Source organism: Typha angustifolia, chromosome 8 (assembly GCF_048772165.1).
Source record: "Typha angustifolia cultivar Huaian chromosome 8, ASM4877216v1, whole genome shotgun sequence".
In the NCBI taxonomy this organism is placed as follows: domain Eukaryota; kingdom Viridiplantae; phylum Streptophyta; class Magnoliopsida; order Poales; family Typhaceae; genus Typha; species Typha angustifolia.
The window spans coordinates 13,638,735-13,652,780 of record NC_133246.1 but is presented as its reverse complement, the minus strand read 5'-3'; the positions used below and the strand labels follow the sequence as shown (position 1 = coordinate 13,652,780).

The following is a 14,046-nucleotide window of genomic DNA, read 5'->3' as shown; positions in this document are numbered from 1 at the left end:
TCTATACATATCCAAAAGATTATTCCTTTTTATCTACACCGTAGAGATGTCGCGTTGTCGGAGATCTAACGCTATTTCGTATCCCCTTTATCGATGTTTAAGCGAATAAATAGCCAGCACGCAGAGAGCAAGGTATTGATTTTGCTGCGGTAGAGAGAGAGAGAGAGCGGAGGAGAAAGATGTCGTGGCAAACGTATGTCGACGATCACCTGATGTGCGAGATCGACGGTCAGACTCTCACGGCCGCCGCCATCGTCGGCCACGATGGCAGCGCCTGGGCGCAGAGCGCTAATTTCCCTCAGGTGTGCCGAAATCGATTCCGATTCTCCTTTGCTTGCCTCGATTTGATTAAGAATCCCTCCTTTTACCCTCTCGATCCCGTTGGTTTTGTTGACGAATTGATAGATCTGATGGTTTATTTGTTGGTGTAAATGGAGGGAGGGAGGGAGGCGAATTGGGATTTCGAAGAAAATTCATTTGGATTTTTACTTGCAACTAAATATTAATCAAAATCAACATCCATTCCTCTCTTTTTGTGTGGGGTTTTCATCAGAACTGATGCTTGTTCCTTTTTACTTTTCATTTATAGTATAGATTGGTCTTCTACTTTGCATGTATATGGTTTGGCAGAGTTCTAGATTTTTGTGTTGCTTCAAGTTCTGTGCTGCACTTCTTAGGCAAGATTAATGCACAGTTGCGCGCATATGAAATCGCTCAAAATGAACTCTTGGGGAAGTCTGAATCTTCTTATGGCATTCAGTTCTCTTTTCTCTATATTAATTCTAGAATGACTTTAACAGTCGATACCAACATTTGTGACAAAATCACTTTTTATATCACATGACATGATTTAACAACTGTGGTCTTTCTACTGCCATGATAGAAACTTTATGCATCCATTGTCTTACTATACTGTTTAGAAGGCTTATGTTTGTCAATTTTTGAGGAGGCATATTGCTATGTTCTCCCTGTTGAGAACTTTGGCTTGGCTTACACAAATAAACTTACTAACTAAGAATTTAGGCAGTCTAGATATGCACACTATAAATCTTTGATCAATAATATGGGACAAACTAATGTTTTAGTTTTGGTTTTGAACTTTTGATTATAACCTTTCGGGTTTCCATTTTTGGTCTTAGCCAGAATTAATCCGGAACAAGCAATTGCACATGCATAAATGGTTATGTTGAGTTCATCTTGTAAAGGAGAATTCCATTACTTCCATGCCCAAGTGTCATGACACTAATCTCCTTTAAATAATGAGGTTAGGTACAATTGAAAGTCAAAGGTTTGAGGTATAATAGTGTTCAACTGATTTATGTCATTGATGGACCCTCCAATGTGTTGATTGAAAGGCTAAGAGAGGGAGTGCGTTAATAGGCCATGTGACTTTTTCCTTTTACTAGAATCTGCTGATGCAGATGTAACCAAAAATTTAAGCATTGAAAGAAATATTAGTAGTTGGATGCCTATATGGATTGTATAAATCTTCCTCTTCCACACATATAATGTAATGTCCTTGTGATGGATCTTGATACTCTTGTATGGTCCAAGGAGGGTCAGACTTGCAATATTATACTCATTATCCGAGACACTGTTCCCATACGACTAGTTTTTGTGATGATAGGGTGCATGTTGGCTAACCTTAGTTTAAGATTGCCTCTGAAACTCAGTTCTTCAAACAATCAAACTGATTAGGATCCCTATGGAGATCGAATTGAATGGCCAGTTAAAGGTATCAATCTTGATCTAACCTAAAGCTTCAACCTTTGATCAGATCATTAGAGTCCTAAAAGAACTATTTCACATCTATTACATAGTTGCAATATGGCTCCCTCTTCCTCATCTTCATTAGGTAATACTGGACCATCTAGGACTGTTAAAATTGGTTTTATTAGGGTTTGAACCTTTAAATATGGAATTATGATTATAATTATTCTCATTTCTGTAGTACATTTAGTTTTTATTTAGAATTCTTCTCAGTATATAATCACCATATGGAATGCTATATTTTATTGAATATTAAATGCAAACAAGTTGTACGTCATATAGAACCTTTTCTATAAGCTATCCATATAACTCTTAGACTGGATTGTTAGAAAGATTGGCACTCATTACTCATAAAACATGGTCTGTGAACATGGTCTGTGCCTTTTATCTGTAACGCTTTCTCATCGTTTCATGAACTTCCTGTTTCTGTATGCTGCAGTTCAAGCCTGAGGAGATTACTGGCATTATGAATGACTTTGCCGAACCTGGAACTCTTGCACCAACTGGTTTATACCTTGGTGGTACAAAATACATGGTCATCCAAGGTGAACCAGGAGCTGTCATTCGAGGGAAGAAGGTTAGAAGCCATGTTCCATCTTTTTTGTGTGAATTGCATGTTTGTTCCATTCTAATTAGCTATTGAAAGTAAATCACAAAAGCTTTATGCTTGGATATTTTCATTTGGTTCTTATGTTTTGGTTTCTCAATATGATTGTCAACATCTTTTTGTATTTTTATTAGGAAAAGGTATAACTCCTGATGCATGGCGCTACGAAAGTCATTCTAGCCGCTTCTTGTTATAACTCTTGAACATGCTATTAGTCTCTAGTATGTTAAGTTAACAACTATTTGAGAAGGGTTACTTGTAAATCATTTATTTTGACATATAATCTTCATAAACTAAATAACTTGCAAACAGTGATGAGAAGATCACTTGGGTTAAAGCAGTTAAAATTGCTTTCATCTTTCGTTAGTATTACATATGCTGGAAAAGAAATGCCCCTTTACATAGGGATAAGCTGTGATAGCTAAGTTACCATTCTTGCAATTGAAGAACTAAAATTCACAATTAATGCTTAGAAGATTGAGCTCATCCTTCTGTATTACCTGTCTGCAGCCATATATTCTATTGAAATTGGTATTTGGTGCTATTAAGTACTAAAAAATGGTTGTTTATCTTCTTGGTTCCTATCTAGGGTTCTGGTGGAGTTACCGTCAAGAAAACCAATCTGGCTTTGATCATTGGCATATATGATGAGCCAATGACTGCTGGGCAATGCAACATTGTGGTGGAGAGGCTTGGTGATTACCTTCTTGATCAGGGCTTTTGAGCTTGTTGCAAATTGGAACTCTTATTTTGTTCTGTAATCTTGAAGTGAGCTTGCATCCACCTGACATTGCAAACTATGCAGTGAATAATTGGCTTGAAATCATCTTGGATGTTTTGTGGAAAAAATCTTCTGTTTGTTGGCGTTGTCTCCTACCCAGAAGATGTCTGTAATTTTTATTCTGGGGGTTAATCATTTCGTTTAGTGGTGATAACTATTTTATAATGAATTGCTGCCTGCTTGAAGAAGTGTTGTACATTCACTCTGTTGATTTATGTGCATGGATATATGTTGGATTTATTATATGCTTCAGTAAGTGAAGTTATAAAGTGGGCTTAATCTTATGTTTGACATAATGATACACTTAATGCTCATCCATACAGTATGGGCTTATATGGGCTTATATGTTAGAATTGCAAGGTTCAGCAGAATCAACAAAATTAAACAGGTTAAGAATGTAAGGTGTAAATTGCCAATGACATAGTGCTCAAACAATTAAAGGGGACTAAACAAACACTCTTTTAAGTTTTAAGTGTGATCATCAGAAAGTATGTTGCTAAATATGATTTTATGAAAAGATTAATATACAACATTGTGCTCAACTCTTTATTATTTTAGTTTTTAAAGATAAACTGAATTTGTTGAATGCATATTTGTGTGATATAACTTGCACAATAAAAGAATTTCCACTACACAAACTCTTTTTAAGACTTCTGGAGTTAATGATTGTTCTTTAGGATTGTACAAGATTAAAGAGAATGCTTTTGCAATTAACATCAAGGACACAAGGAGGCTAATCAGCATTCTCAGGATATTTCTTCAGTGTGGACTAATTCTGCACCATCTAATTTATCAGCAGTTGTGTACAAAGATACTCTTAATTATCTGTCTAGAAACTTGATGTATTTTTACACTCTTTTTAAGATGATACATTTGAGAAAAAAGAAAAGAAAAAAAGGACATCAAGTGGAGTATAGCAGAGATGCTACCACACAAGTGGCTGCAGTGTATAACCCTACCTGCCTACTGATATCCAACTTGCCAACTATCCAACTATGTACTGTCTTAGAGCATCAAAATTTATTGCATGTGTGACAAAATCTCTTATAAGAACATGACAAGGTATCTCTTGTACCTATTGCTCCTAGTCCTGGGAGGTTAACAGTGCTGAGTTGCATGTTTCCTAGTTGCACAGTAGTGAACAATTGCTGTCAGTATTCAGAATCTAATCTACTCATCTATGTCAACAACATAATGGATCATCTCAGGATCCATTGTTTGCTACCATTTTCACTGATCATTCTTTCATTCAAATCTCTCATCCTGTGCCTCTCATTCATTTGTAGCTCCACATTCAAAAAGTTTCAGCCAGAGTTTAGATTGTAAACCTTGTATTTACTTTGCAAATGGGCGAATAAATTATTGCCACTGAAAACTTTTAAAATATCATTGTGCTTTTTCGACCTTTTGGTTAGATTTAACTAATCATGATTAAAAATAGAATTTAGATATTTTTTAAAAATTACTAGTCTTTTATATATATATTTGTTAATTTTAACAGCAATATGTTAAAAAATATTTGGTTAAAAGTTAATTATAACGACAAAATTGTAAAATAGTCAAAAGATTTTAGCGCCAAAGTTTTCGGTGGCAATTATATTTTTTAAAAAAAAGAAAAACCTATAAATCGTTACATCTTTTTATAGTAGTACTTTCATAATTGAAAAAAATTGATAGTGTTTCTTTTAGTAGGGTATAGTTGCATTTATTTATGTTTGTAGTGCAAGCTCCGGGTTGCCTGTGAAATAGGTTTGATGAGGTCCCAAATCTAAGACATTAATTGACCCTCTTAGGGACTGGACCATGAATGTGATCAGAGAAAATGGCTATGAGATGTGAGGATAGCTTAAGGACAACTCCTTAGATTCTCACTATCTTGAATGTATTATTGAAGCATGACAAAAATTGTTATAATTACGAGAGGAGGGGTTAATTACGTCGATATCTTTTTGAACTATTGCTCATTTTTACATAGATTTTATTCTTTTTATACCTCTCTGTTAATTTAGTATTCATCATCTTTCGACAAGTTTGACAGAAAAACGTCAAGATATTATTTCACTCTTTCTTTTTATTTTCTTTTCTCTAAAATATTAATTGGAGTCTAAATATGATATTTCTAAATGGAATGCTAATGTTGTCTAGTTTAAAGCTAAGTGTCTCATTTATCTATTTATTTTTCCGATGATATTTTATATAAAAAATATTAGATTATAGTTGCACATACTTGTGCCAAAAGAGAGCTTATATCTCGTACTAAGCCAGCTAGACCTCCTTTTCTTCGACTTAGATTAGTTTAAACTTAGATCAGATTAGATTAGATTAGATTTATTAAGCAGCATAACAACATCGGAATACGTGCACTTAAACCTCGGGAAACCCAAGATAGAACAGTCTAAATAAAAAAAAGTGGTTTTTCCTATCACAACCTATATTTTATAATTTACACCCTATCATCATCGAGGATATTATAATATAACTTTTTTTCCTATAATTCTTCTGAATTAATTTAGACCGTACTAAAAAATATATATTCTATTATAGTATATAAAATAATTTATAAATACTTAAATTACTTCTATTTTTTTCATTTTTTTCTTTAAAAAAAGAATAATAAAAGGATGAGGAGGAGGAAGACGAGGAAAGGCGGTCGACGATGACAACAACGACGACGATAATAGAGGAGGTAGATGAGAAAGATGGTGAAGGGATATAAAAAAAATAGAATGATAAGAATATTTTTATAATTTAGTTGACATTAGTCAAAATAACATTACGATATTAAATGAAATTATATAGAAAAAAATGGTTGGACTATAAAATTTCAGACGCAATATATAAATTATAAAATAGATAAATTATAGGATGTGATTTGTAAAAATTCTAATAAAAAATTGGTCCCATATTTACTTTATTAGAGTATATCTTTCAAAATATAAACGGAAAAAAATGGAAAGCCTCGTTAATTGAGCTTATAAAAGCAAATATCTATCAGAGCTAGATCAGGGCTATTTATAGAAAGACACCCCCCACTAATTGAGTAGGGCCAACTTAGGTCAATTTTTTAATCAAATATATTTTTAAAATTATTTGAGAAATAAGTAAGCTTTCAAACCAGTAAAATGAAAAAATAATTTAAAAACTAAATCTAATCTACAAAAAAAAACTGCGTACAAGTTAATTAGGAAGAAATCGAATAGCAATCTCCCAATTTCCAACAAATTCAATAATAAAAGATTAGAGTTCGGAATATATATATATATGTGACAAATAGAATTAAAATTAAAATTATACTCTCTATTCTATCAAGTTTCAAAAAATTGAACACCTTTTATTTATATTTTTTGTTGTTCAGGTGTCCTCCTACGAAGAGAATATTTAGCGAAAACAAACATTTATTTTGTGAATCCAATGCCAGACGTACATGTGAGCATTAGCCATTTTAGCCTCGTAAACAGCACTAATGTCAGAGATGTTTTGGATTGCAATCCTTCATAGGACATCAGAGCCGTAGAAAAATCCGCATAAAATTTTTTGGAGGGCCCAGATGCGGGGGGAATCTTGGGTTTTCAAACTCGAAACATACTAGTATTTTACACTTTTAAATTTGAAATCCAAAGAACACGGCCCAACTAAATCGTGCTGTCGTTTTTGGCTGTGACTCCAAATAGTAGAAGTATAGAATGGCTTTGGATCGAGTTCCATTATCCGAGAACAAGTATAGAATACTAGTCAATCAATCAAATGTGGAATAACCAAGGAGATAAGTGGTCCCTTTTATCGGGTCAGTTGGAATAACGAGAGGCTACGTCATGGGGGGGGGGGGGGGGGGGGGGGGGAGTCGGTGGGGTATTCTGGTCCAGTGAATAAAGAGTGAAAGCATTAGTAGACAAAGGGGAAGTGTTAAAAGGATGCGGCTTAGGCTCGTATTCCCAAATTTACCCTCCGCTTTCAAGAGGACAGTTCAATTTAAGGAGGAGCACGAGGCAGTGTGATGCAAGCACAGACAGGACTAATATATATGTATATATACACCAAATGAAGACATAATCATTATAGTTTCTCTTATCAATCAAATCCATGTCAAAATGATTGCCGAAATAGAAAAACTGCTGATATCCTGCACTCTCTCAGTTGCTAATTAGTCGGTGGTAAAAAAAATTAAAAAAAAAAATTCAAAATTTATCTTTTAGTTGCTAACTAGACTACATGATGTAGTCATAAGCATTAATGTTCCTATTTTATAAACATATAAATCTTAACTTAGGAGATATATGATACCAACTTTGTTGAAAGAAGGAAGCAAAGGAGCGCTGCTGCGTTGATAACATCCAAATAGAGGAGTACAAAAATGGTGATGATTTCTCCCTCCGATGAGTTGCAAAAAGGTCATCGCACAGTGCCAAGAGACATGTGCCGTAAGGCACGATTTTATTAGATGCCCAGGGAGACAAGGACAATCTTAATAACTCCTCTCATAATTGCACGTCAATTATTTTGAAGTTGCACTAACCTGATGTAAAATATGTAGTCTAGTAACTAAGTTATATTTTTTAATTTAATTAAAAATGTTACGTGTTATATGTATCACTGAAATATTTTGAGCAGTAGGCAGGGAAAAAAAGAATTTCCATTGATTACTTGAAAAGTAGTACTACTCTGAAATTGTATACTAAAACGATGAATTGGGTCGAATCTGCCAAAAGAATATTGCTGAAAAGGCAAAGGTGGTACCATAATTTTCTCCTTCTACGATCATGGATTTTTTTTAAAAAAAAATATGAGAATCTTAAGGTGTCCTTTGATTGGCACATAATGATTAAAAAAACACAGGCTAGAAGACTTACATGCATAAAATGTGTCAACTGACATTTACTTCTACTACAGAGAAACAGTGTGCTAGGGTATCAACTATCAACTCTTTTCTCTCTTCTCCATTTCATTTTAAGAACTTATGACTAATAGTCATATTATGATCGATGAGATAAGCCTCAAATAGTTACAACGTATTATAACAGTGACACCGATTTAATTAAAATACTTATCTAAATAATTGTACTTTCTGTCTGAGATCAGTGTAGGTATTCCTCAAGATGGGAAGAACAGCAGCATACGGCCTGAAACAAAAGGAGATAGGAAGTCACGAAGCAGCAGCTACGGCCGTCCGACCAAGCTCCCAAGTTACCATCACCATACATGACATGGCTACAGTGTCTCTGGTCGGTTAAAGCCATTCCCATATCACATGCACTAAATTCCACACCAACATAACTCAAATGGAATTTAACCCTCCCATGTTCCAGGAGCATGCAAATTTAACCGGCCATTCCCAACAACACCCAAAAATTAATTTACACAAACATTGCTAATAATTAAAACATAAGAGATGATCTCTTACCCCCTTCTCGTTACGTACTAATCTTTTTTTTTTTCTCTCTCTCTCTCTTTTTTTTTTACCAAGATGAGATGAGATATGATCACCACTTCCTCTGGAAGTAGAATTCCCTCTCTCCAGATTCCTTACACGACAACTCTAAGGACCTGTCAAGCCTGTTAACTACTGCTCTCTTGAAGTTAAAATTCTCATTCACTTGCTTTCCAATACAACCCAAGCTGGCTCTGGACTCCACCAGTACTTCACTCAAAGGAAGCCTCTTGGATGCTGGGGTCAGGGTGGCGGCCGTGGCCTCCGGCCGCTGACGCGGCGCGCTCTGAGACCGCACCTTCGCCTCGAAAGACTGCGTGTTGGTCATGTAGTTGGGGCAATTGGTGGCATCGGCATTGTGGAAGGAGCCCATGTATCGAGGGGTGCTCTGCGCCGTCGCCGAGAGCCGGCATTTGTCGGCGACGGCGGCGGTAGCCCACCAATCGTAGTCCTGGAATTTCCGGCAATCGGGTACCGAAATGCGCGCCGGCGCCGGGATGGGAGAGGGGGTGGAAGTGGGGTATTGGATGAGTTCTTCCATTGGGTCTAGAACTGACGGGCTAGTTCGACGGGAAGATCTTGACCTGGGTCGACATGTATCCATCTCGACTATCTTTGGACTCCTGTCAAATTCGTACCTTTCCTGCTATAAATAGGGAAAATTTGAGAGAGTTAGATGATGCTAGACAGAACTTAAGAGTGCCATTTTTTTTTAAAGCAAATGAGACGTACGAGAGATCTCCTATGGTGGAATTCTAGTTGGGTTTTTGGATCACTTGGTGGTGCGAGGTTGCGAGATCTCTGAGCTCGAACAGTGGCTTGGGCTCTGACCAAAGCTTGCATGCTGTACAACGTTGCAGCTGCTTTCTTGCGAACGAGGTATCCCCTAACGAGTGCTTGTAATTTAACGAGGGCTTTGAGAGCTCTGAGAGCTTTCTTTGCCTGCAATAGTATGGCAATTAAGAAAACGAGAGAGAATAGAACAGTGGACAAGGGCTTAATTGCAAAAAAAAAAGTTGATCTTTTTTACATTACCAAGTATGCTCTGAACGCAGTTTGGATCTTAACGGCAGCAAATTGCTCATGGGCTCCGGCGAACTTGGCGCCTCTCCCTTGGCTCGTGAGGCGCACCACCGCCGCCGCTGCATGCGCAGCCGCGAGGGCTGCATCGGCCGCCGCCGCCGTCGCCGCCGCCACCGCGATGGCGTGCGTGCCCTGCTCCTGGGTCCTCTCGGCGTACATCGAGCTCAGCCACTTGGGGTCGTCAACCTCGTGGCCGGAATCCCTCGTAGACCTCGCAAAGCTCCACCTTTTCTTCTCCCTCATATCGAAGCAGCCATAGCTAGCGTACTCCTTGTGCTCCTTGGGCTCTTTCCTCCCACCCAAAAGGTTCCTTAGCCACCTAATAGCCCGACCCATCTCTCGGTCGTGGCTCGCGATTCCGAGAGAGAGAGAGAGAGAGAGAGAGAGAGAGAGAGAGAGAGAGAGAGAGAGAGAGAGAGACGAAGAGGGAAATGGGTTTCACTCAGAAGACCAAACGGAATAAGAATTCAAAGGAAAGGAATCTCCTTTACACAGTGACATATAAAAGATGTAAAAAAAGGAGAGAGATTTTTCGTGAGAAAAAACCTGTCAACTCCTCGTGAAGAAGAGCATTACAAGACAAAAGGGATGTCCCAGGAAAACAACCCAAAGCTTAGACGCAGTAGAAAACAAAAGGGAGAGCGGTGGAAAGAGATGGGATCAACTGGGCCAGGGCCAGACCCAGAATTCAAAAACGAGATAGAGGAAAAAAAATATTATAGAAGCAAAGTGAGGAGATTTTGGGCTCTAATCTGGGAGTTCAAATTGTAGTAGCAGAGAGGAAGCAGCTCTTGTTTCTAAATATTCTCCGGGAAAGAATAGCGCAAGAAGACAGAGAGGGAGAGAGCAAAAACACTTCAAACCCAGAAGGAAAGGACGTTGGAGTTTTCTACTTCTCTCTCCCCTGTTTAAACTTTAAACCACATAATGACCATGAGATGAATTGGAATTGAGAAGAAGAGGAAGCTGACCTCAGAAAAAAGATCACAAGATTGGATTTTTCTTCAGTGGAGATACATAGAAGCTTTTTACGATGTAATTATGTTGCAAAACGTAGACCCATTTGAGATAAAAACAAATTAAAAGTAAATTATATAATACTAAAATCTCCCTTTAACTATTTAACTATTTCAAAATGGACGTTCTGTTTATTTATTATTTGTTTTTCTATTTGAAATGAATAAATGACCAATTTCTACTCTCATTTGTCCACATCTTTCTTCTCAAACTTACACTTCCTTTTATCTTTTGTAAACACTTGTTCTCTTAATTAATTCTACAATATTTCTCCTACTAACAGTGAACTTTATAATTTCTGTTACTCTTCTCACTGGAACTTCCAATCTCTCCTGACTTCCTTCTCTCTCCCTCCATTCTCCCGGATTTCTCTCTCTCAATCTCGGCCCAATGCAATTTCTTTCATAATTTTGCTTACAATTTAATTTCTTCCTCTCAATCTCCCGATCTCCCAAATTTTATCAAACTCTCTCACTTCTTCTAAAGTTCAACTTCTTCATCAACAGTAATAATTTATGAGGTTGTAAGACTCGGAACATCATTTCCTTTTCTTTCAAAAGTTATATTGAGTCATATTTTAGGGGCTGTAATATAATTTAGCCATAAATTAATTATATAAGATAATGACCCTAGAATCTAACCCCAATTGATGAATTGGCAACTGTATTGCACTATAGTTCTTGGGGTTGATGAAGATATTGAAATAGATATAGAGAGAGAAATAGGGAGAAAATAAAGTTTATATAAGATTGTGTTACTTAGAGAGATACTAAAAATCTATATATTCCATTTATAGGATTTAGACCCTAATATACTCGCCTTGTGATCCGTGTGGGTACGTTATAAATGTTGAGATAAGAAACGTTGACATCAAATTATACGTAGGCAAGTAGGAATCTTTTACTAGAAACAAAAGGGATAGTCTTTTGAGGAAGAATAAAGTTTGTTTCTCGAGAGTGTAAATAAAATTGCAGATATGATGCAGGCGAGATGATATAAAAGTCAAATATAAAAGCAAAGAAAAGGAAGAAGAAGAGGAGGAGCAGCTTGCTCGCTTGCTCTCTCGATAACTCAGTCAAAGTGTCAAACAAACAACACACTGCATAAAAACCGTGGAGTTTGGTGGAGAAATCGTACGTTGACAAGAAGAAGAAAAAAAAGAGAGGAGGGATTGATACAGTTTTAATGCAGAATTTAAGGAGAAAGATGGCTTCTTTTTATGCAATCTCTTCGAGTCTGCCAAAATAAAGAATTCCAAATAGAGTCCTCATTTTACGTGTATTTGTTTTAAAAAGAGAGAGACAGAGAGAGAGAGAGAGAGACAGAGAGAATTATTGCTGGATAACGCAAAAGAGCAGAGAAGTTACTAAGATATGGTAACCCAAGGTTCCAGCCCAACAACAATGAAGCCCAATTGGCCCAATTGGGACCATAGATTGTTACAATGGGCCATAATTAAGAAATCCACGAATGTATGGGTGTGAAGATTTATATGAAGTCTATATAACAAGATCCAATTTAAAGTTTGGATAGCTGCAACTTTAAGTTTGGGTTTTAAAATTACAATTTTTTTTACTTAATGGGTTAGCTTTGGCTCGTATTATACGAGCCAACCCTAATAAGAAATGAGTCATAACGTATATATAAACCAAACAGATATAGCACAATAGGGGAAAATCCATCAAATACCAATCCTAATGTTTAGGAGGAAGTCCAATCCATGAGCTTCATCATATATTGATGGAACCCAACTGTTGTTAAAATTAATAAGATAATTGTAATCCCTTATTAATATGAAATATGACCCCATGAAAAAAAAAAGTCTGTCGACTGATTATGTTATTTATTTTAATCAACCTACAACTTGATACAAAGATGAAAAGAAAAAAAATATATAGAAGTAAGCCCCACATTTGGCTACATTTTAGACTCAACAACAATTAATACAAGTATCAAAACAAGTATTCAAGTATAATAAAAAAATAAATGGGATAGAGCAATGCTCTAGTAATAAGCTTCTTGCTTAGCTAGCCAGCACCACTACATGTAGAATAGTATGAGTCTTGGAAAACTAAGTACCCAACTAAGAAGCAAGCTTAGATAGGGATATAGGCATACCACTGACGGAGTCTAGTGAATTTAATAAAACACCTAAAGATCATATTTAAGTAAACATGTGAATCCAAGAAATAGAACAAGCAAACCCAAAAAGAGAAAAAGGAAACAAACAGTGCGAGGGAGAGCAAAGAACTGCCTATCACAATCTATTGCATCCACATAGATATTTAATACACAGAAAATAGATGGCCCAAAATAGGATAAGGCAGGGTAGATCGTAAAGTCAGTGTCGTTGAAAGCTAGGCAAGGTGCAGCAGCGGAGTCTTAGGTGAGGCGAGGCGAGGCTGGGCAATGGAGGTCGTGGCAAGATGGGGCGAGGTGCGATGATGGAGACCAAGGCAAGGCGAGGCACGACGAAGGAAAAGCGAGGAGCGGGCAGTTCGAGACTGGGGCCGGTGACTAGTGTGGATGTGTAGAGAAGAACAGGTCCGGTGAGATCCACAACCTTCGAATCCGATCATGGCTATACCGAAGCCGATAAAGGGATCGACAAGTACCACGGTACTCAGCCCAAACAACGATGACGATCAACAATGAAGGTAGAGTGGTAACAAGGACAAAAGGGTACTTAAGGGATACGAGAAAGAGGAGAGGGAGAAAGAAAGAAAGGCAAGAGAGAAAATCAGCACCCACTATAGGAGAGAAGACAAATTGCCAAAGGTGGCGGGGAAAACCGCCAGAGGAGGCGGGTGAAAACCTTATTGGTGAGGGGAGAAAAACCAAACCCTAGCATAGCGCTTTGCTAGGACAGTAAAGAGAGATAGCCATCTTATCTTGAGATGGCCTATTTGATCTGAATCTCTTGCCCATCCATGAATACTCCATCTCTAGTTCGATCGGATCCAAAATTATCATACCGAAGTAGACCCAAATTTGTCAAACTTTAACACTATGTAGACAATGGTTATGTAATCTAATACTTAATTTATTTAAATAGAAGTCTTATGTTATTCTATTTCTTAGATAGTATGAACAATCTTGGGTCTTTTGAAAAAATTACTTTTGTGTAACTATTATGTTTGCTTAATATATTAAGCTTGTATTATTTTTGGTGAGATGATTAAAATATTTTGCTACAATTTTTAGCTAATAAACTAGTACAACTAAGTGCTATAAGCTATGGCTCGTTGCTTTGGAATGATATTGTTGTATTTTTTTATTTCATAATATATTGGTTATTCATAAGGAATATGAATTTCTTAAATTAGATAGGACAAGCTCAATGGTAAGGCTTCTTTCCTCTCA

At 36.8% G+C, this 14,046-nt stretch overlaps 2 protein-coding genes across 3 annotated transcripts; one reads left to right on the top strand and one right to left on the bottom strand.

Moving 5' to 3' along the window:
- Positions 1-136: 136 nt before the first annotated feature.
- On the top strand, positions 137-3,398 carry LOC140766218 (profilin-1). Its single transcript, XM_073105689.1, has 3 exons — positions 137-302; positions 2,210-2,347; positions 2,967-3,398. The coding sequence occupies exons 1-3, from the start codon at positions 180-182 to the stop codon at positions 3,099-3,101; spliced, it is 396 nt and encodes a 131-aa protein (XP_072961790.1). The 5' UTR covers positions 137-179; the 3' UTR covers positions 3,102-3,398.
- Positions 3,399-8,426: 5,028 nt separating this feature from the next.
- On the bottom strand, positions 8,427-10,412 carry LOC140765377 (protein IQ-domain 26-like). 2 transcript variants are annotated; one of them, XM_073104435.1, is made up of 3 exons: positions 9,619-10,412; positions 9,316-9,525; positions 8,427-9,226 (listed from the first exon to the last, which is right to left on the bottom strand). In XM_073104435.1, the coding sequence occupies exons 1-3, from the start codon at positions 10,000-10,002 to the stop codon at positions 8,636-8,638; spliced, it is 1,185 nt and encodes a 394-aa protein (XP_072960536.1). In that variant the 5' UTR covers positions 10,003-10,412; the 3' UTR covers positions 8,427-8,635. The 2 variants fall into 2 exon arrangements, with proteins under 2 accessions (XP_072960536.1, XP_072960535.1); XM_073104434.1 differs by having other exon boundaries at positions 8,427-9,229; positions 9,619-10,406.
- Between the last annotated feature and the right edge of the window lie 3,634 nt (positions 10,413-14,046).